This window comes from Caloenas nicobarica, chromosome 17, assembly GCF_036013445.1.
Source record: "Caloenas nicobarica isolate bCalNic1 chromosome 17, bCalNic1.hap1, whole genome shotgun sequence".
NCBI lineage: Eukaryota > Metazoa > Chordata > Aves > Columbiformes > Columbidae > Caloenas > Caloenas nicobarica.
The window spans coordinates 6,669,963-6,692,471 of record NC_088261.1 but is presented as its reverse complement, the minus strand read 5'-3'; the positions used below and the strand labels follow the sequence as shown (position 1 = coordinate 6,692,471).

General features: G+C 42.9%; 1 protein-coding gene across 5 annotated transcripts in view; it reads left to right on the top strand.

Moving 5' to 3' along the window:
- The window catches only part of CUX1 (cut like homeobox 1), a 263,475-nt gene that overhangs the window by 193,197 nt on the left and 47,769 nt on the right, over positions 1 to 22,509 (top strand). For 2 of the 5 annotated variants that reach the window (XM_065647490.1, XM_065647489.1), the window contains exons 17-20: positions 1,105 to 1,206; positions 3,424 to 4,250; positions 5,690 to 5,855; positions 6,514 to 6,570. The exons of 1 other annotated variant lie outside the window; for it this stretch is intronic. In XM_065647490.1, the coding sequence (XP_065503562.1) occupies positions 1,105 to 1,206; positions 3,424 to 4,250; positions 5,690 to 5,855; positions 6,514 to 6,570 (1,152 nt within the window). The remainder of the gene's footprint in view (positions 1 to 1,104; positions 1,207 to 3,423; positions 4,251 to 5,689; positions 5,856 to 6,513; positions 6,571 to 22,509) is intronic. 2 more of the 5 variants (XM_065647491.1, XM_065647493.1) reach the window with 2 other exon arrangements.

The window sequence follows — 22,509 nt, the reverse complement described above, 5'->3', positions numbered from 1 at the left end:
CGTATGCAGATAAAAAGAGAGAAGTGATAAAAGTGGCTTTATAAAACCATCAGATCTATTGAAATGCTGTCTTTGCTGTTCTTGTGATTTTGGAGGGAGAAAGTTGCACGATGACAACATCAGTCGCAATCTGCTTCTGCTCTAGATTTACTTCTTCTCGTGGGGCTTATGTTGACAAATACACTTTAATAAGTCGTTAAATTAGTGTGATGCTTATTCAGTATAGTGCGTGAAAAAGGCAACAAGATACGGGAACATCAAATTGATAAATTATCACTGAACAGAAGTACGAACATTTTTCTTGCTTACAGATTAGTTGCGGAATTTTTCTTTTAGCAAGACAGGAGAAAGAAGTAAAAACAAAAACAAGTACCCTGAAACTCTGTAGTTATTGTGACTCTAGTCAGAAATTGAGCAGCTCACAAATGATAATCTCACCATGAAAAACAGAGTTAAGTGCAATAGCATTCACAGTCATAGTTTTCCCTCATTTTCTTCCCTTTAGTGGTTAAAAAAACCAAACCAAAACCAAACAACCAAGTAATAGCTCTTAGCTGGAGAGTACTTCAAATGGTATCTGCATTTAAATGACTGTTTCTCTCACCTCTAGAAAGTTAAAAATTATTTTCGTGTAGTTACTTTTTATTTCTGTTTTGGGCTCAATGTATACTCATCGTACTTTGCCTGGCAGCTGATGCTATTTTTAAGTTGACTCCTGATCTTATGTTTTTAGCTTGCTTCCTTTTCCCTCTGGTTCTTTTCCCTTCTGTTTCCTCCCCACACACACACACCCCCCCCCCCCAAAAAAAAAAGGAAAAATAGACCTGTAGAATTCCTGGAGAAGGAATATATGACCACCTAGTTCTGATGATGTCAGTGTTCTCATCATTCCAGTGTAGCTAGCGGGCAGGCTTTTGCACAACAAGGACATTTTTCTTTTATTACGTTAAGTATGTTCTTGGTGTCATAAATGTTGGTAAAAGTCCTATGTAAACTGTCGGCAGGTTGTGCTGGCGGTATATGTACTGTCTGTCTTTGTGTTCAAACAAACAAACAAACAAATACAAGTTTTCCCAGTGTCATTAGTTTTGTTTTCCTCTCCAGGTAATATAACCACGAGAATCCGAAGCACAGAGACTGGCTCTGATGAAGCCATCAAATCCATTCTCGAACAAGCCAAAAGGGAGCTGCAAGTACAGAAAACAGGTACGGGCTCATTTTGTCTCTTGCTCCTTCTATTTCAGAATTTAATTAAAACAATTACCATGAGCTTTCTGGTCAGTTAATTATATTCTTAAAACCTTGAACGTAGATTCGAAGAGGCTTGGTGGTTGTTTGTTTCTTTTTTTATAATTTGGTGGAGTTGTTTCTGTCTATAAGACACGCCACGTTAGGGTGACACGTGTCCCACCTTGGTGGGGGTCTCAGCGCTCTGCCCCAGTCCCGGGGGAGCGATACCGTGAGATTTCTCAACGCCTTTTTCCACATGTAGAGCTCTGCCTCCTTTACGCCCCCCCAGACCTGCCGGCATTCCCTGCAAAACCCTTTCTTCTCCCAGTTTGCTCCTTGGAAAGGGAACGGCTCCTGCTTTCTCTTCTCTGACTCAGGCCCCAGGGGCGCAGCTTTCTGGGATGGATTTGTTGGGGTGAAGGTCACGATCTAGCCAGCAATTACCAGTCCCGTGGTACCATCGTACCGCGGGCAGCGTGTACTGGAATTATAATACAGGCAGACTCAGTTCTAACTTCTATACGACTTTATTTTTGGTTACAGAACATATTCAGTGAAAGAACTGGCAAATCCAAAAAAATCATTTCCTTTCCCAAAAGCATCTTAGCCTGAGATAAGTTTAATTTCTCATTGTATGCTGTCATGTAGTTAATATTTCTGTCTACTCCATAGCCCTCCCAAGTTTAAAAGAATTTCCAGTACTGCTGAAGGGCTAATGCTGAAGTAGAAAGTACTATGCAATACTTCTGTTTCGTTTTCAACATTAAATACTGATGTACAGTTTTGGATGGTTGTCTTTTAAATGAAAACTAAGCTAATCTCATGGCAAGATATAAAAGACTAGTTAATATATTATTTAAATAATATGACCTTATATAAGTAATGATTACATAGAGAAAAATATGGACTGCGTGCAGGAAAGAGCAAGCACGTTGTTCAGTAGCATGTTTATCTGAGAATCTCAGGCTTCCTTTCAAATATTAATTCAGCCTCAAAACTCCCTATGAAGCTGGGAGATAAAACAGCAGAGGTGGTCTCGCTGTCTTTTTTCCCTTTGTTTTTTTTTTTTCCATGTATTTTATAGTGTGTGACAGGAAGGCATGTAGGGAGGCAAATTCGGAAGTGTATTCAGATGAGGCATAATATGACTAGAATAACAGGCAGCGTGTTTCAAATCTTGCTTTACTTTGAGGCCACTTCTTGCAGTGCGTGGGTTCCCTGTTCCTGCCTAGTGCTTCTCTTTCCCCATGCCGTGTAGAGCACCTTCCAGAGGAATTGGTTTTCAAGCACTGGGGACCTCGGTGGAGACGTAACTTATTAATAAATAGAAACAGAGGCCATTGCAAAAACCCCCTGGCCCTGCAGAGCTAATTCCGCACCCACGTTCCGGTCTCTGCTCATCCCCGATTGCTGCAGCGCAGCCGCACAAGTCCCGGTTCAGCACTGAAATGCTGCATTTAGGTGTTCTCGCTTCTGACAGCGCCCGTGGCTCCATTCTGGGGCTTCAGACGAGGCAGAGAGCGATGGGCAGGGGTCATCGTGATCTTTGTGGAGCCGGTTATTTCAGTGGTTGGGACCATGGAACCAGAAAACAGGAAGCAGGAGCGTATTTCGCTTGTCGAATGAAATAACAAAGTCTCCTACTAATGTTCTTGCTTTGTTGTAATTTGTGTGTTGTATTTCTGGAGTTAAAAGAACTCACCTTATTTATATTGTAAGAGGGTATTAATAGTCTGTCCAGGTGACCGCAGCTGTTTTCAGGTTGGGGTGTGTGTTACGATTCATTTGTGGAGATAGAGAGAACTGAAAGATTAAATAACTTTGTAAAGAGAACTATAAAATGTTATTGACCACTTGGGGGTGGGGGAGGAAGAAGCGAAGGCTTGATTTTCAAAGGCATTTATTTGAAAACTTTTACAATGGTGGAAAACATGCAAGTAGTCCTAGACTTGTACAGTTGAGTCTGTGCGTGCAAACGTCCAGCACTTTGGCAACTCTAAAAATTTTCCAGGGAGAACTTTGGAAGTCTCACCTTATTTTGAAAAGTGTAAATCTTTGCTTAGCGCAAACTCCTCTCTCCCATCCAGAAATGTATTGCAGCCCTTTCTCTGACAGGGAAATGTTTACAGTAGCACGTGTTGAATATAAAGCATATTCCTCTGTTGCATTTAGTCTTTTGGTTGTTTTTCATAGCTGAGCCGGCTCAGCCGCCTTCTGCATCTAGCAGTGGCAATTCTGATGATGCTATTCGATCCATTCTGCAACAAGCCCGACGCGAAATGGAGGCACAGCAGGCTGCCCTTGAACCTGCCTTAAAAACGCCACCTTTATCTCAAGCTGACATTTCTATCCTGTCCCCCAAACTAGTATCTACACCTGCAATGTCTTCGGTTTCCAGCTATTCTCCTTTGGCCGTATCCCTGAAGAAACATTCATCTGTCACTGATTCCAGTATCTCTGCATTGCAGAACCTCTCTGGGCTCAAAAAGGAGCCTCAGGAGGCAGCTGTTTTAGAGCTCCATGGAATAAGTGATTCTGCCCAGGGTATGTTGAGGCATGTTAAAAATGAGCTGGGACGCGGTGGCGTTTGGAAGGACCATTGGTGGAATACTGTGCAGCACGAGAGAAGAAATACGGCTCTTCCCGAAGATGTAAAAGTTGAGGAAGCCAGTGGTGGAAAAGAAAAGGTCAGCAATCAGACTAGGCCAGACCGTAGCCAGCTCCAAGGACCATCTTCTTCAGAGTATTGGAAAGAGTGGCCAAACGCTGAATCTCCGTACTCGCAGAGTTCTGAATTGAGCATGACTGGGGCGAGTCGCAGTGAGACGCCACAAAATAGCCCCCTCCCTTCATCCCCTATCGTGTCTTTGTCAAAGCCATCCAAACCTTCCGTTCCGCCACTGACACCCGAGCAGTATGAGATTTATATGTACCAGGAGGTGGATACGATAGAGCTAACGCGGCAGGTCAAAGAAAAGCTAGCAAAGAATGGCATCTGCCAAAGGATCTTTGGGGAAAAGGTAAAGAACCGGTTCTCTCTTGTTACACCAGCATTGCGAACGCGCGCTGTGCTCCTCGCGTTGGTACGGAGCTCGGTTTAACGGAGGGGGATATGCCACATATGTCTTATGGAACAATGTTTTTCCTTCGTATGTTGAGTATTTAAAAAATAATCTCACAAAAGAAAGTATTGGTTTTCCTATACTTTGTGAATTGCATAGGTTTGTATACAAAGATTGGCTTCAGCCACTTGTAAGTAGAAATGGGGCCCCCGAGTTTAGAAACACTGAAAGCTGAAGCAAACGTTATTGAGACTCAATATTTCATGCTTAATGTAATGAATTCATGGAATATTTGAGTAATACCATTGTCATGACTGGAGAGTGTTAGATTTGTTATAAGGGAAGATTATAGACACAAGAGCATTTTTCTTCTTTTTTTAATATCTGGAAATGCGCACAAGGGTATTTAAACAAACACATGGAAAATCCCCTACCTCTCCTTACTCTTAAGTCAAGAATTCACAGTCGTTTCGTGTATCTGGTGCTTGGTATCTCAGTGTGCTTTGAGACGTTTTTAAGCAATGTTTGGTTACAGATATGCAACGCACGATAAGATTTTCTGATGTTCTCACGTTGTGGGCACTAAGCGTTGAACACGTGGGATTTTTGGGGGGTCCCCAAGCACCAGAACACGCTTCCCAGGCTGTAAGAAGTGGTGGACATCTGGTGTTTCTTCTTCCCACAAAGAGTTGAATCAATGTAATAGTATAATAGGAGCTGGCATTGCGCTATTACCTTTTCACTAAGATGTAAAATGAAAAGCCTGACCTCTTGGGGTCATTAAAGATCCCGTGGCAGCTTTCATTAAGTGTAATTTTTAACCCCTGTACTTGTGCTGAATTCCAGGCAAGTAATTGTGTTCTGCCTGTCTGAAATTCCTCCTTTGCTGCAGTCGGCTGTATTCTTAAATATTTACTTATGTGGAGCAGCCGCTGCTACAGGTGAAAACACACATCGTTATAATTCATACCAAAAAAAAAATCAAGCCAATATAGGCCTAGTCTCAAAAGTCCCAATTATTTTTGTTTGAGAACAAAATACGTGCCAATCATTTCCTGTTTTATCTGCCTGTGTGTGCCTGGACTCTGTGTTTCTCCTGTTAGAACTGATGAAACTATTTGACACAAAATATGAAAGGTATGCAAATCTCGCACCATCCTTCTCCCATTTGAGCTGCTGTTCTGTTTCTGCAGGAAAAAACCCATGCTCTAAAAGGAAACCACAGCAGGAGAAAAGCATTTCCATCAATTACCTACAGATGTCATTTTGCAGTTTTACTAATTGTCCATATAAAAACAATTCAAGTGACGTAGCAGTAAAGGAAACCAAAGTGACTTAAATTACCCCCCTTCCACATCAAATGTGTTAACATGCCGTTCTTGGTTGCTTCACTTCAGGTATTGGGGCTGTCCCAAGGAAGTGTCAGTGACATGCTCTCCAGGCCAAAGCCATGGAGTAAATTGACTCAAAAAGGCCGAGAACCATTTATTCGTATGCAGCTCTGGTTGAATGGTGAGCTGGGACAGTGTGTCCTGCCTGCACAAGGGCAGCAACAAGGACAAGGTAATTAAAATTCCACTATGTTGTTTGAGTTGAGGAGGAGGAATTTTTTTTTCTTTTTTCTTTTTTTCTTTTTTTTTTCTTTTTTTTTTAATTTGCAGTAAGCGAGAGTCGTGCCCGGTGCTAGCCCAGGCGCTCCTGGCAGTGGCCACGTCCACCCTCGCGGCCCAGCCAGTCCCTAGGGGGGACGTGCTGGGAATGTTAATGACCGAAGCACTCGTTTATGCCTAATTGATAAGCAGCAGTTATCAAGTTCCTAACTAGGCTGATATTACCTAGGCGTGAATACGACCCGCAGTCCAAAAAATTTTGGCCAAAGAGCTGGAAAATCTCGTGTGCTGTTTTCTAGGGCCACATAGGGGATTTTTATTGTTCCTAGGAGAATATTGATTGCTTTCTCAGGTGAGCTAGAACTAAGCTTTAGAAGGGGAATGCTGTGTTGCAATTACGCTTTTATTGTGGCTCTCTCTTACCCTAAAGCCTATTGATACAGAAAGGCCAGACTAGAGCCTGGCCTCGCTGGTACCTTATAATGCCGCTGGCCGAAACGAGCAGCGTGCCCTTGCCCAGGTTTGCTGTTCGTTGAGCCTGCTTACTGTGTAGTTTGTGGTTTGGCATCTCCTTTTATTGTTCCCTGATTTTCCTCTCCTCTCTTGTCTAGTCCTTCACTCTGTGACATCATTACAGGATTCCCTACAGCAGGGATGTGCGAGCTCAGGTAATCAGCTGGTTTCAATGATTTGCTCTGAAATGATTCTCTGTGCTTTTTGTTACGTTTCTTTTGCTTTGATGCTGAGAGGTTTCTTGCATTTCGTTGTATCATACAGGAGACCCTTCAGGTTTTTTACTAACACAGTTAATTCCTCGTTCTCTCCTTGTTGCTATGGCAGATGTAGGGAGTACACGTATTTAGCTGCATATATTAGGTAAAGAGACTGTCTGATCTAAGAGATCATTGGCTCTGTAGGGGTTTTTTTGCCATAGTTCAGCTTATCAACTTGACATGTGACAATGGCTGTAAAACAAGCCTTTCGTTTGTAATGTGATCTACATACTCCGGCTGCCTTACTCGGTGGCACTTATTTTTTCCCCCCCCACTTTCATTTGCACAAAATCCGTTTTGTTAATTTGAAGGTGAGGAAAAGACCACGTTACGTCTTCCTTTTTCAAGCTTCGTTAAATATTCCAAGTTGACCTTTTTTTCTCCCTTTCCATTTGCAAAAAAAAAAAAAGGCAGATGCAGCAAAGACGAGCGGCAAAAGAAGGGAATTGCTAAAGGTTTTATAAGATGGCCACAGTGCAGGGAGGAGGCTGGAACAGAACAGCTGTGTTCCTGCTGTTAGATACCAAACTCTGCCCACAGAGACTTGTTACCAGTGATCTGCTTAACTGACGTAAACCACTCAGACTGTTTTGTACTCCAGAAAAAATACTTGTGCCCTGCTCTGTACTCACAGCCCGTGCCCCGTATTGGAGAATTATTGCATTTCAGGACACAGGGAAGGATGGGTTATGGTCTTCCACCTTTCTGCCCTTCTCAAACACTCTCCTTTTCTGGAGCTTGCTGGGTTTATTCTGAATATCCCAACCAGACTGCTTTTTCTCACTCTAGTGGGAAACTATTTTGCATTCTACAAGATTTTACTAGGAGAAAATCCGTGGTGATATTCAGTCCCCGTTTTTCTTAAGCAGAACAGTTGAAAATAAGTAGATAAAAGCAAAAAAAAAATGCCCCTGGTAAAAACAAGCCATGAAAACAAAAAACAAAATGGGAATAAATGATTCGCAATCATAGGGCTATTGTTTCTTATAGCCAAGCATTTAGCAAACATGGAGATTTCCTGCGACATTTTACACGCTGCTGTTCCTTAAAAGCCTACCATTGACTACTTTTTTGTAGCATTAATACTATGCAAGAGTAACTGTTACAGTTATAAATGCCTAAGACAGCATGGAAAATATGAGTAATTAATTGTAGCCATTTTAAGAGGAATTTGAAATCAGAGGAGCTGGGAAAAGGCTGCATTGTTATTGCTAATCATCATATTTATGACTAACTGTAATTACACAAGATTGAAAGACAAGCCCATAGTAGTAAAACCCGACCACCTCGCGGATTCCCGGGGGGGTCGCTGGAAGCTGAGAGTGAATTTCCTTCGGGAAGTTCAGGTTTGCTGCCACGATATTTTGTTCCCCTCCCACATTCCCAATCTCGTCTGTCAGTTCCTGCCCTTGAGCTAATATTTTGTGAGGCGACACGTTCCTATCAGCTAATAAAATCATATTATTGATGATCGCCCTCCTTCTTTACTTAAAGCAGAATTACAAATGAGGAAAAGGGCTTTTGCTCTTTTCGTCTTCCTTTCCGATGATTAAAAATAAAATTGTTGTACAAGGTGTTCTTTTCTTGGTGCCTTTCTCTTCATAAAGAAATGAGGAAGGTTGTGACACCACGCAGAACAAAAGAGCAAAACCAAGTTATTTGAATGAGGAAGGGCAGCTTGGTAATTTACTTTTATTAGCAGCTGTTCCGTAATTCAAAGTGCAGCAAACAGTTTGGAAGAGGTGATAATAATAATGCATTTGTGAAAGATCCTCCACTCCAGGGCAGAGGTAAAAAAAAAAAAAAGACAGCTCCAATTTTCTGGTCTTCCCGAGACATTTCCCAGGAAAATCAGGACAGAAAAGGGTGCAAAACAGAAATTAAACACAATTTTGAAACGATAAAAGGTCTAGAGCCTTTTCCATGTAACGTAATTGGCTTGGAACTTGTTGAATGCATGAAGGGAAAGAAGTGAAATTAAACTAATACATTCAGTGGCTCCTGAGTGCTTTGCCAAGAAGGTCTTCAGTGTGCAGTGTCAACACACATAGCAACGTCTCAAACTTTTATTAGCTGTGAGTATTTTCATTACCGTTTGGCTCTATCAAACTAGCAAGATTTTCTGAATTTCTGACCCAGTTAGTTACACTTCTAGATCGTAAGGTTTTGATTAACACCTCATTCATGAAAATCTGTTCTTTTGTCCGGTAGTTTTCCGTTGCCACACGTGGACAGATGGACCCATCAGTCTTTATATGTGGGAATTAATTTATAAGCTCTTTTTTTGAGATAGCAAAGAGAAGCCAGGTTTGGTTTGCCTCTTAGAAAACTACATCTATGAATTAAAAAAAAAAAAAAAAAGTCTGTACCAAAATTATAACCAGATATATATATTTGTATTTCCTGTATTTTCTGCCATGACCTTTGATCGAGGCTTTGGTGATTTTGTGCAAGTTTCAGTGAATGTGTTTTACACAAAAATGGTGTCTGTACCCTAGGTGGTCAAAAGTAGTATCACTGTGCCTTTTCTAACATTTTTTTCTATGTATTTCTTTCCACCTAAATGCTCTAATGCCCTTGGGTAAATCTGCCTTTTTAATGATTTATGTGTCAAAAGCACGGACCCAATCACATGGAAAAAAAAGTTGAATTAGTGTCACCCAACTGCATCAGCATTTTTTCATGATGAATTTGGCCCTTATTTTAGTTGCATTGCTGATGATCAGAGCTGGGCTGGGTTTGGGCAGTAGCCATGTGCCAGAAGAAGGTTTATGTGCTGGGATATTTTTCTGAATACTTGTACTGTATATAGCCCTTAGTAGTTTGTTTTATTTTGGGGTCTCATGTCTTTACTGAGCATCCATATAACATTAAGACAAAGTTTCTTTTTTGGTGCTGTTGATTCCGTAGCTACTCCCAGGAAAGCTGGATTTTTATTCACTTTTGTATTTATCATCTGTGAAGGACATATGCTCTCTATATACTGCATTAAAGACTTGCAAATACTCAGTGGGAAAAAGACGTGCCTTTTTGGTATGTGTTTCTGTAAGGGTCGTCTTATGACCTAATGTGGAAATCTTCATTTGCCGATACAGCTGCGGGTGATCTCAGGGGATTTTGAATTTCCCTTTTGTTTGTCTTCCTTTCTGGGTATCATCCATCATTCCTAACCTCATGCTGCTTAGCAATAGTAACACTCATGGGACTTGAAGAAAGGATTATAGCAGCATAAAATGGGGAGCTAATTAGAGCTTGTTTCAAAATCAGAATCTAGCTTGAGATAATTGCGTATTATCTGGTGATTTAAAAACCCAAGATCTACTGTATTTAGATCAACTAAAATAATGCATAAAAGCTTTATTTTCAAAATAAAACATTTGTAACAAGAGGGAGATTACTTCTTATCAACCCTTGGGAAAGAAAATCTGGGAAAAAAAAGTCAGAATGCAGTCTATGGTTTACTGTAGTTACGATGTTAACAGACATATTGCGGAATCGTGACAAACCCAGGTTATCCATTATACTTTTATGTAATCTATATTCCTGTAGTATTTTTCAGTACAGAAGCTGCTGAGTGGGCAGGTAGTGAACTCTGTACTGGGTAGATCTTCCCATTTAGCTGATAACAGAAGGATGCTGTCCCATTGAGCGCGCTGAGAGAAACAAAGTGGGGAGAGAAGAGCGTATTTCAGCTCACAATTCCTATTTGGGGTCGCCATCCTGATGCGCTATCGGGAAGAGCTCACTGGGCGTGTGGTGGAGATGGAGAAGCTCTGACCCATTTGAGATCTTCCCAAATTTGAGCTATTTCTTTATCGTTGAATCAAAAAGGAGCTCCAGATGTTTTTCACAGTCATTTGCTGGCATTCCAAGTTAATAGAATTGTGTGTTCGTAGTTAATGTAGTCTACAAAATGGAAGACAAGGGAGATCGCGTGGCTTTTAATAGCTGAGTAGTTGGACTGCAAGAATTCTTTGTGTTTCGGTTGTGTTTGACACCCAGTCTTTAAGTCTTTGCATTTGATTGAGAAGGTTGTCTCCTTTTGTGCTGGTTGCAAATACATTTTTAAAGTTTGGAGCTGAACGACTGAGTCTTTCAGACAACGCTCTCCATGCTAACCCTGAAACACGCTGACGCGTATTGGTGAAGTTTCCACATTCTTTCTGTGTGGCTTGAGATCGCGGCTCTGAAGCAGTTGGCCGTGGCTGTCTTGATTTCCAACCATAGGATATCAGTTGGCTCTTCGTAAGGGCAGCTGTTGTAATCTGTCTGTAACGCGTGTGATCATATTCTGTGCCATTTCCCTGACATTTGGACCATGAAACCCTTCCTGGCAGCCTTTCTGGTATCAATAAAGCTGGGAGAATTGCTGTCAAGGCACCTTACTGGGACCTGGGAATGCAGCGTGAAGCCCGTGTTTCCAGTTAGCTCTTAATATAACGTTGGCTATCGTTGCTGGCCATCATCTGGTCGCTTCTGCTTCTTGCCTCCTCTGTCCTCTCCAGGCTGGCCTGCATGGCCATAGTCCTTTGTCCACCTGCAATGCTGTGCAAACAGTATTTGCAGAGAAATTCCTGTCCTAGATGTATTCTTTTCTGTCCATTGGACCACTCAGTGACTAAATTTGCAGAAGATGACCCTGTCCTTGTTGTGGTCATAGCTTTACTGTTACAAAAGCGCTAAAGTAAAATATATAATCATAGAGTGAACACTGTTTTCTAGGCAGATGTTTCGTGCGTCTGAGTTAAAGTGAGAAAGCACCAACACACTTTTTGTGATAGCACAGCAAAGAGGAGACTCATGCTGGATTCTGAAGGGAAATTTAATCACTCTGAAGTGTGGTTTTGAGTTGATAGCATTTGTTTTGGAGAAGTTACCCAGTCAAGTTGAAGCTATGTTCTATTTCTGTGGTTAATTTGGGGATGTGGGTCCTTTACGCTGCCTCCCCTTTGGGGTGTATGAGAGGATCTCCAAACAAGGAGCTCACATGCAGCTCTGCAGCATTTCGCCTCATTCTCGAAGTCTTCATTTAAAAAAAAAAAAATAAAAATTAATGAATAAATAAATTTTTTAAACTGTAAGAAAAAAGGGACTTTCCAGGCCGTTATTCCTGCTACGCTTCTCAGGTAGATTGGAAGAGTTGCAGTTAGTAGAAGGTGGATGTAGTTTGTGAATACGTGATTCCTCTGTAACTTCAGCATCAATGTAACGTCCTTGCGCTCTGTTCAGGCCTCGTTTAAAAGAAACCGTGGCCGTTGAATATTAGAGCTCTGTAAATTCCACTGTTCACCATTTCATTACTTATTCCTTCATTTCATTAATTACCAGCATCTTCTTTTCCCTCTGCTTGCGCGTTTGGAGATGAGCAGCCTCCTTTGGGGAGGAGGGCCCGCGTTACCTCCCCTCCCCGCTTCCAGGCCAGCTGCTAACCACAGAGGAGCTGGGTGGAAAATGATGAGCTGATGCGTTGGAAAACCGCATATAAAAATAACTGGAGCAGCACTGAAAGGCGAGCGAGGCCGGCGCGGTCGTGCCGCGGCACAGGCCGCTCCGGGGGGGCCAGGAGCCGGGGTGACGGCCAGGATCTGTCCCCCGTGGGCTGGCAGCTGCAGAAGAGGTCGGAAAGGCCCTTCTCTGAAGGGAGCAGATATATTTTTTTTCTGTTGGTAATAGGAGGCTCTGGCAGCTGGCAGAAGCTCCCGTTGGTCTTCTGGTCGCTTGTTTAAAAGGAGGGGGCTGCAGGCCCGGCCCCGCGGCCGCCAGCGGTGGGATGGCGACGGCCATGGCGGCCCCGGCCCTCCCCAGGCAACGGCCCAGCCGCTGCTCAGCGTGTAACACAGTGCTCCTCCACATGATGGAGATTACCTCGCTTCCAATTCAAAGAACAGATAATGGGCTATTTTCCACCCAAAATACCGAAGAAAAGGTGCGCTCGCGCCGCGCGCGCGGGTTGTTATTCCCATCTTACGATGGGGATGGGGCTACGAGGCAGCCGGCTTCTCCACCAAGTGGAAATAAACAGTGCGTTAGACTCTTAACAATGAAATCCTCTTCTGATTATAGCGTTGTATGTTACTTGACAGCAAATCATTCCCAAGAAGGAAAAAAACCAGAAAATTACTGGTAAATTAATATCTTCAAAGTTACCTTCTAGCCTGTCCTTTGCATTAAGGTGCAAGAAAAGCTGATGAATTTCTCTCACCTAATTTGATGAGTATTGGAGGTTTTTAAATTTGCCAGCAGCCATCCAGGGAAGCAGCAAATGAAATAATCCAGTGATTATTTTAAATCTGATGAGAAACACAACTTGCATCGAAAACAAAGCAAAGTGGATTTTAGATCAAGTTCAAATAAAAATGAAAACAGAAGAATACCAAGTTAATGAGGCTAATGAAAGGAGAAAATACAATGACAAGAAGAAATGAAAAACAGGCCTGATAATACGTGTCCCATGTTAACAGTTGTCGAGAGGTTGGGACGGGGCAGCGGTGGAGCTGCCCCTGGCTCCTCTGCCTGGTTCAGCGCAGGGCAACTACACTTGCGTTTTATGTTCCGTTCTCTCTTTTACCCCTCTGGAACTTGGGCCCTAAAAATAGTGCGAGTTTGCGCTGGCAGATGTTTCATTTGTCCTTTACGAGAGGACCAAACTTAGCCTCTCATTTGGCACCTAAATAAAGCAGCTTAACTGCCTTTATGGGAACTTTGCAATTACTGTCTATTGAAGTTGCAACATTTTGTTGTGTTTGATGGGGAAGGGTATTATGTAAGCAACACCAACACCTAAAAAGCCAGCAGACCTTGAAAAGGAGAGGATGAACAAGAATGAGCCCAGCTGTTTTGTTTTGGGGTTTTGGTTTGGGTTTTTTTCACTTCTTCTGATCTGAGGCAGGTGGGTTTTTTTCTAATGAAGGTTTCATTAAAAAAAAAAAAGGGCACAAGTAACTTGGAAATGCTCAGAGAGCTGTCTATTGTAAAGGTGAAAAAAAAAGTCTAATAAAAGGACAGCAATGGTTTCTCTAATTTTCAGAGGAAAATCTGCACAGAATGCCTGGAGCTGGGTTAGCAGTGGGACTCCCCAGGGGCAACAGAAAGATGTTATAATCAATTACCACATCATAACACTGATGTATGATAATTACTGAGTGTTCCTCCTGAGATAGTGCAGCATTTGGCTGGGATGCGGCTCTTTCATGGTCCACTGCCTGATTAATATGCAAATAATAGGCTGATTGCATGATGAATGCAGAAAATGAGTTCGCTGATAACGTGAGCACCGAAGCGGGAAGATGATAAATTACTTTTACTGACTGTCCTACATTAAGTACCCTTTCTCAACAATTTTATCACAAATTAAGTAAAGCAGTATGGAGAGATTATGAGGATGTGTAAAATAATGTACCTTAATAGCTTTTATAATATTGTTGCGTACAGTGTAAATGTCATTTTGTTCCAGTACTTTAGCCAGTACTCCTCCCGAAGAGGAACGCGTTTAGTAGAGCGATGTGCAGGGTCACTCTTCTTCAACTCTTTTCCTCGATGTTAGATGGGGCAGGATGGCAGTCGTTAGCTCAGATCCATCCCATATGTACCTTGCCCGTTGCAAATGGATGTCCGCATTGTTTAGTGAGGGAGATATATTAGATACGTTTCCATGCAGTACACACATGCATTCTGCTTCATGCTCTCATCTGAAGCAGACAAGAGGTTAAAATCACGAAGGAGGATCTAGAAATACCTTCACACTCAGGCTTAGGACAGAGAACGACAAACAGCCATAAACATGGTAACACGTTGGTCTCTAATCACAGGGTCAGCAAGTCAACAAAGTCACCATAAACTGCAGCAGAACCTCTAAAAGCTCTGACTCTGTTTTCCAAAAGGTATTGTGCACGCGTTTATTTTGATTATACTAAAAATATAACTGGGGGGTTGTGGCATCTTGATTGATTGCTTTCATGACATATTTGTTTTAATATTCAGAAAATCCTTAATAAAGCTTCTGCACACAAGCTGTTTTAATAATAAGGTTATTGGAAATATTTTCCAGCAGCTATTTCTAAATATTGACTTCTGACTAAGTTACAGAAACACAGCAAAATCTCGATATTAAATAAAGATTAGCAGAGTGGAGCAGTGTCTTTTAAAGCAGACATGATTTTGCCATTAATCACCCAATTTAGAATATGATTTGTTTTTAGAAAGGGTTTTTTAATTGTTTAAAGGTGATATGTACTCAAAGACCCTACTTTAGGCTCGGGAAGCTGTGTGGGAGCAGGTCGGCATCTGAGGAGATTGTCCCAACGTGCTTGCTGTGTGTTCACCTCTTCTGTAGACATCCACTGACGGCCAGTGAGGCTGGGAAAGGATTTGGGGCTGTTGGCCTGACCTGAGCATTGCTCTGCTGTTTCCAAGTGTGTCTCTACATCCAGCTAAAAAAATTCTCAAGTTCGGTTTGTGTTGTTTTTTTTTTTTTTTTTCTTTCATTCATTGTAAAATAGCACTTAAAATCATGGCTACATAAGCTTTGTGCTTCCCCATAGGCCATTTCAAAAGTGTCCCTCAATGAGAGGTTTATCGGGCGGTGTGTTTGTCTCAGGGGCTGGTGTGTCTGTTCCAAAGTCTGATGGATCTCAGAACTTTTCATTTTAATTGACGAACTCCAGTCGCATCTTTCTGCCCCCAAGATTCTGGACGTGCTGGGTGTTCAGACCGGCCTTGGTAGTGACCTGTGCTCCCCATCCGAGCCCACCCTGCAGCGGACAGCCACGTGCCAGGGTCCTCACTGAGCAGAAACTTGGTAATTTGAGTTTGTGCACCTTACAGTCGTCCAGCTCTCTGCAACGTGGCTCAACTGTTCCTCCTTCACCAGTGCCTGGATTTGCATCCCCGCATCTGGGCGCAGCATGGTGCATATATTGTGCAGAACAGAACTTTGTGGCTGTTGAAGCGTTTCGCATCAGCGGGGTGCAACACACCTCTCGGAGAGCGATAAGGCACTTGCTGATACAAGATGTGGGCTTGAGGGATGTGTGTGCAGGGCTGCAGGTGTTCACCAGCCAGGACATTCGGTGATACCTTCCTGCAGCAGCCAGAGAAAGAGGGCTGAGACCCAAGTGGTGGTACTGGCATTTTGCACATGGCAAAGGCTTTGGAAAAGGCAGGTGCAGGGAGGAAGATCTGACCCGATCCAAGCTCTGGAGCTGAGCAGAGTGGTCCCCTGGCCCTGGTTCCTCACCACACGCTGTCCAGGGTGAGCAGGCAGGGATCACACAGTAGCTAGACATGCTTATAAAGTTGGTTGGATGGCCCTGGGCACAGGATGTTCCTCAGTTGGCGTTCTGCAAGCAACATTTAACTCACAAGGCTGCACAAGGACTTTCCTCATTATGCTAGCGCTGGGACTGGCATAAAAACCCAAGCCTTTTGCTAATGGGCTTGCACTGCAGAGGAGATCAGGAAAGAGATCCAGACTCCTGTTCTGAATCCCTTCCACCCATACTGTGTTGCAGGTATATGGCAGCAGGTGGCTGTTTTTCAAATCTGGTTCACAGATTTGGGTCCCCCAAGCACTTGGGACAGCATGATTTGGGTACAGTGTCAGGCGAAAATGGAGATAAAGGATGGTGCCAGGACAGGAATACCTTAAACGGATGTTGGTGCTGGTTCTCGGTGGTGAAGTTGCAGTCTTACTGTGGGTTTGGGCACAATAGTGGGATTTCCAAGGCTGGCTGAGGCATTCGTGGTTGCGCATTCATTGAAAAGAGTGTTGGTTGCTTAATTTCTCTGAGTACCTTCAGCTGTCCAGCTGTAAATCTCTCTTCGTGAGTGTCACCAGCACCCAACTCATTTGCCCTTTTCTGAACTTCATCTGATTTCTCCAGCTCCTTCTGGTTTCTGGCTAAAAACATATATTTTTAAAACAAGTGTAAAGCTAACATAGTTATTGAAAACACAACATAAAATTGCAGCAAAATACTGTAATTCTTTAACAATACTCAGAAGCAGGTTTTTTCCAAGTACTTCTAATGTTTACCTTCATCATTGAGATAGTTTTATGTGCTCCTGTCATTTAACATCTATGCAGAATGGGGACCTTTATTTTTAGCATTGCCCCAGTAATTGCAGAGTTAAGCAAAGCTGGTTTCCTCCCCATTCAGTGCAGACACACATACATCTGCACGCTTTCCTAAAGGGGTTTTCTTTTGATCCCTCCCCGCCATCCGCATAAAGTTTCCCTCTGAGCCAAGACCCAAAATAACATTTTCCCCAAAGTTATAACATTTGCAAAACAAACAAACAAAGAAAATCTCCACGGTCATAGTGGAAATCTGTAATGGTAACTATAGCAGGCATTTGCAACTATAACTGCACGTACCTACGTACTTTACATCATTATATGTGCACACTGTAGGGAGGTTTGTGTACTCCCTACACATAACTGTGGGAGTTTATAACTATAGGGAGGATCATATTTTCATAAGCCACATTAATTTGCAAGCTGTGAATAGGCGAGGTTCACTCACTTAAAGTAAATCCACCAAAACCACTACCTGGGAGAAAGCGTTCAGCTTTCAGGGGTATTTTCTTTTAATTAGTCAGAAGAGGGATGCGTTGCAGTGCTGTTCCCACAAATGCCGATCAGATTTATTACACGGTTTAAACCGGCATTCCACCACTGTTAGTGATGAAAGTTGTTACGGTGCTTAGAAGATCCTGCAAAGACAGACGTTGCTAAAGGTAAAATTAGATACAAGGTCGGTGAAAAAACATCTCTCCCTGAAATTTGCAGACCCTGGGAAACAAAACAATGTGGTTGTCCTGAGGATGTTGCTGCTGATCAGCTGCGTGATGAGGTCCTGATTCTCTGGCCAACGCACCCTGGGGTTTGGTCTAGAAATTGGATAGAACAGGCAGCCTGATGATCAGGGGAAAACAGAAACTAATCCAGTCCCAGTATGAGACACTTTGATCTCAGGCAACCTGCCAGGTCCGTTGTTGTCCATTAACTCATCTGCACGAGGAGGTAAACGCAGGCCCTGAAGTAGCAAATGCTCTTTTAAGAGGTTGCGGAGAAATCTCCTGTCTGCATTTGTCTGCTTTCATCTTCCCGGCTAATTTGCCGTAAAGGGAAGGAGCAGAGATGGGGATGCTCCGCTGGCTCCCCGCTCCGCTGGGCGCAGGACGTGATCATTCTCGCTGTTCCCTGATAGGGAACTTTGACTGGTTTGGCACAGACCCGAAGCCCGAGCTTTGGACATTACGAAAAGTGGTGCATCAAACCAAGCACCGCTTAAATCATGTTTGGGTTCTTGTCGGAATGTCACAGAGTACCCTGTCATTTTGTTTTAGCAACTTGTCCTTCCAAATGCGCAGTTCGCCTTATGGCATGCCAGCAGTAAAAATGTCACTTACAATAATTACTTTTTGGTGAAAATGCTTGCTGACTTCCTACCTTCAAGCTGTTTTTTACACAGTGGGGAGATAATAAGAAATGACTTTATCCTGACTGCTCAAATGAACACTAAATGGAATTTAGGTTATTATTACTGCAGATAGAGGACTGTGTATTGAAATTTAAATAGTGGATCAGATAAAATACAGAGATTCGTCTCTGAAAATTATAGTGGATCTGCTTTTTTCAATCCACTTCGCTCTGAAACTTAAGGCAGCTGTTGTCTGCCTGCTGTCTTCAGAATATAATATTTTTCATAATCCTTTTAGAGGCCCCTGAATACCTTCTGTGCTTTGCATGGTCTTCCCCGTCTTCTCCGTGTTCTATACCTCGTTCCCCGTGAGTCCTTTTCAGGCTTATTAGCTAAGCTTGTGTTAGGAACAAAGGTTGGGCAGTTTATTTTCCCTGCGGTTCCTTAGCTGCACCAGTACAGAATGCTCCTTACGGACGGACGAGTGCGCTGGGAGAAAAGCTCGGTGTGTTGAGCTTGCGTTTTGCGAATTCAGATGCTCTCGTTCAAATCTTTGCCCTGACCTTTCCATTTACAAGTGGACGTAAAGTCGGTTTGCTGCCGTGGCTGTAGGAGTCGAGGCAGGGTCTGAGCAAAAGCAGCAAACCTGCAGCTCTCGAAACGTGTACAAGAAATTCCACGGGAGGAATCTGCCCTCGCTGGCAGATCGCAGCGTGATGCCTCTGGGACTGGTGAAACCGCATCCGTGTCTCAACACCGCTCCGTCATCGAGAGGGGGATACACCCGGGACTGGTGTCAGGTCATGTAGACATCTGTGGTTTTCTGGGGAGGCTGTAGCAGGTGTCACCTGCAAGTCTTTGCATCCGAGGTGTCCTGAGCTCGGAGAGGAGGATCCAGCTGAAGTGCTGGTGCATCTCAGCTACGCTGCTGCTTTTTGACTGGAGGGCCATGTTAGATTACTTCCTGCGGTCGGAAGAGTTCCCGTACATCACAAAAATGGTCCTTCTTGGCCAGTGCCCTGCAGTTTCGCAGAATATAATTAAATGTCCGAGCTGGTGACCCTCAGGAGCGCTGCGGGAGGGGAGCCCAGGGCAGCCCCTCGTTCGTTATACCCTGTAGGGATTTTGCCACGTTACGATGGCAGAACACGATCAGACTTCGTAGAGGAATGCGTCAGGCTGATATTGTGTTGGGGGAAGTGTTTTCAGGTAATTTGCAGCCCACCAGTGGGATAATTATAGTCCAAAATGTTCTACAGCCAGTGTTCAAGTAATTCAGAACCTGGGATCCAGTATTGGGGACCTGACCCCAGTGTGAGGGTGGAAAATCTTGTAGCTGGAAAAGAATAAGAAAATCTATTATTAAGTTCATGAACACCGCTATACCCAGTGAACTGAAACTGGAACTGTCTTTTCAGGCTTTCTCGCATTTTCCAGAACACTGTCACGATAGGAGCTATGGGGAAGATGCAAAGGATGGATGGGACCAAAGCATGTTTTGGCTTCATCCATTGCGCTAAGGAGTGCAAGACCACAAAAGATTGTCTGTGTTCATGTAACTGAGGCCAGGTCAATTGTTACGGTTCTCAACCAGTTTCGTGAAGTGCTCAGAAAGGCCCTAGTCCTATATGCTAAATTGTTTGCAAAGTTTGTTTAGTTTCTTAACTGATAAGTACTCAGGGATGGGGAGGGGAATGTCCAAGCTGTGAGGACAGTTTGGGGTTTTGTTGCAGTAAGATGGTCATTCAAGCAGCAATTTTATATTGGGAAAACAGTATTTTAAAAGAAAACGTAAGGTATTTGTATCATGTTGACTTTGCTTCCATTTGTTTATGTATCTTCATATAGATTATGCATCCCTCTCTAGTATTACAGTAGGAAAAAACAAAACTGGAGAATTTCCTGACTCAAGAATAAGGACCATGTGCTCTGCCAGGAGTGATGCGTTGCCCAGTACGGCTCTCTGGCGTTCGCAGACTGCATCAGATCTGTTTGTCTTTACGCAGACAGATTTGCCTTCAAAGCCATGAACGCTCACCTTCCCTGCACGGCCGTAGCTCTCTCCTACCTCATCTCATCAATGTGAAGCAGCCGCTGTTGGTGTTTCTGTTGTCTTTATGCTTTAGCAGTGAATGGCGACCAGTTGCACTTGCCAAACATTTCAGCTTGCTGCCCATTTCTGCAGGCATCACTTCCTAGCGCTTGATTTGCGTTTGGTTGTTATTTTCTATGCTGCATATTTGAATGCGCTTTTAACAATTGGTTGGAAGTGGTGGGTCGACCTTGGCTGGACACCGGGTACCCACCAAACCGCTCCATCACCCCCCTCCTCAGCAGGGCAGGGCAGGGAGAAAATAAGATGGGCAAAAAACCACGTGGGTCAAGATAAAGGCAGTTTAATAAAGCAAAAGTCATGCACTGAAGCAAAGAAGAACATTTGGGGCTTTTGCTTCAGGTTTTTAAACCGGATGCAGGCTGTTGGAAAGCAAAACGCAGCACTGCTTTGGTATAGCAAAGTTTATCTGGGAGTTATTAAAGTAACTTCATCAGTGAATAGTGGCTACGGGGCTTGCAGGTTGTGCGTGGTGGAATGCAGGTTTACACTCATATTGACAAAATTATCTCTTCCTCACTAAAAACAAACACGGAAACGTTCCGTGAACATCACTTACGCACTCGTAAAAAACTGGATCGCTCTTAAGCTAGTACTATTTTTCACTGAAGTCTGGGGTTAAAAAAGCAGAGCATGTTTTAAAGAAATAAGCTTTTAATGTCTTATTTTCACTGGAAATGTTGAATTGCTACTTTTGAAATCTTAATGTGTATTTTTCCGATGTCCTGAATTTGTTTCTTTGTCCTGTGAGGAACTTGAGAGAAATGAATACAGACAAATTATTTCATAAAACCTGTGAAATGGCTGTGGATTGACAGTTAAATCTGTAACAGTGAATACATTCAATTTTCCCCTTTGTTCTGTCAGTAGTCACTTGTACTCTAAATGTCTATTTAATTTTTTAAGTAGATTAACTGGAAATGTGTGCATTATTTGATTATTGAATTGAATTTTCCAAATAATGGATCTTTTCCTCAAATATTTATGTGATCTTTAAAATGTTTTTCCATAAGGGAAAAATGCTAAAAATGAATGGGGAACATATTTAGAGTTATTTGTAGTATATGCACATAATGCCTCGTCTGAAATCACTATTCACTTGCCTTTCGTTGGGGGAAAAAAAGGCAGTTTGTCATCTGCACTGCCTTCCAAAATTGGATTCAGATAATCCTACCTTTTTGAGTAAATAAACACCAGATTGGTCTTAAAAATGAAATTCGAGTAAGCTCTTGATATGTGATATAAAAAATAAATAAGCTAATATGTGAGCAACATAAAGCATTTCAGTGATGGATGATAATATAGATTACCTTTGTTGTTTGCATAATTAGGCTGGGCAGGAAGAGGGAGAAAGAAGCATTAGTAAATGCTTTTGTTTAGTCCTGTGTGGTTGGAGGTTTGGGTTTTTTTGGATTTTTTTTTTTCTCTGTGCTCCATGTGTGCGTGTGGTTTGCAGTGCACGGATGAGGAATTGTATAGGAAATTTGCAGCTGCTCTAGTTATTCAGTAAGATTTGTATAAGCTGGCACAAGGGACAAAATTAGAGGGAACTTGAACGAGTGCCGTGTGGTTTATTAGCCAGGCAGCCATAATTTTGACCTTGCTGTGGGTTAAAGGACACGGACCTGAGAAGAAATCTGTTTATCATGTAGGGGATTCATGCCATCCCTGACAGTGTACAGTGAACAAGATGGATGATCTGCCAAATTGGTCCCTCGCATGGGTGAATCAGGGCAAATTTACAGTACAACTCCTTTGCTTCTCCCGATACAAAAATAACATTTGCTGGGTTTTATATTCGGTTGTGTGATGACCCAGGGTGAGCAGAGGAAAGGAATAAGATTTGTAGGATCCCTATTGCCTTAGAGATTTATATGCGCCTTGCTTTCCTTTTATGTCTGCTCCTTTTGCATCTCGCATAAAGCACTAAGGAAAAAGTTCAGGTGCTTGGTTTGAGAGAGCAACTTCATGTCAGGGATCCCCTCTTAAATGCAGCATCAGGAGAGCTTCTGTTGCCGTAAGAGCACAATTATATTGTGTGATTAGAACCCCGCTTAGTATTTTCCTTTAGTATTTGGGATACGCTGCCCTGCTACAGGAGGTGTATGTTCTGTAATGATTTGACAGTATCCTGGATAACAAACACACTTGAAAAAGAGTGCGATTTGCTGTTGGCCGTGGCCATGGTGGTGACGGGACCTGAGGCTGCGGTGACCCCCGCTCAGGAAAACCCAGCTCTGTCAGACGGACTAAGCTCTGGAGGCAGAACCAGCCTCATCCTCGCGCGATTGAGAACGT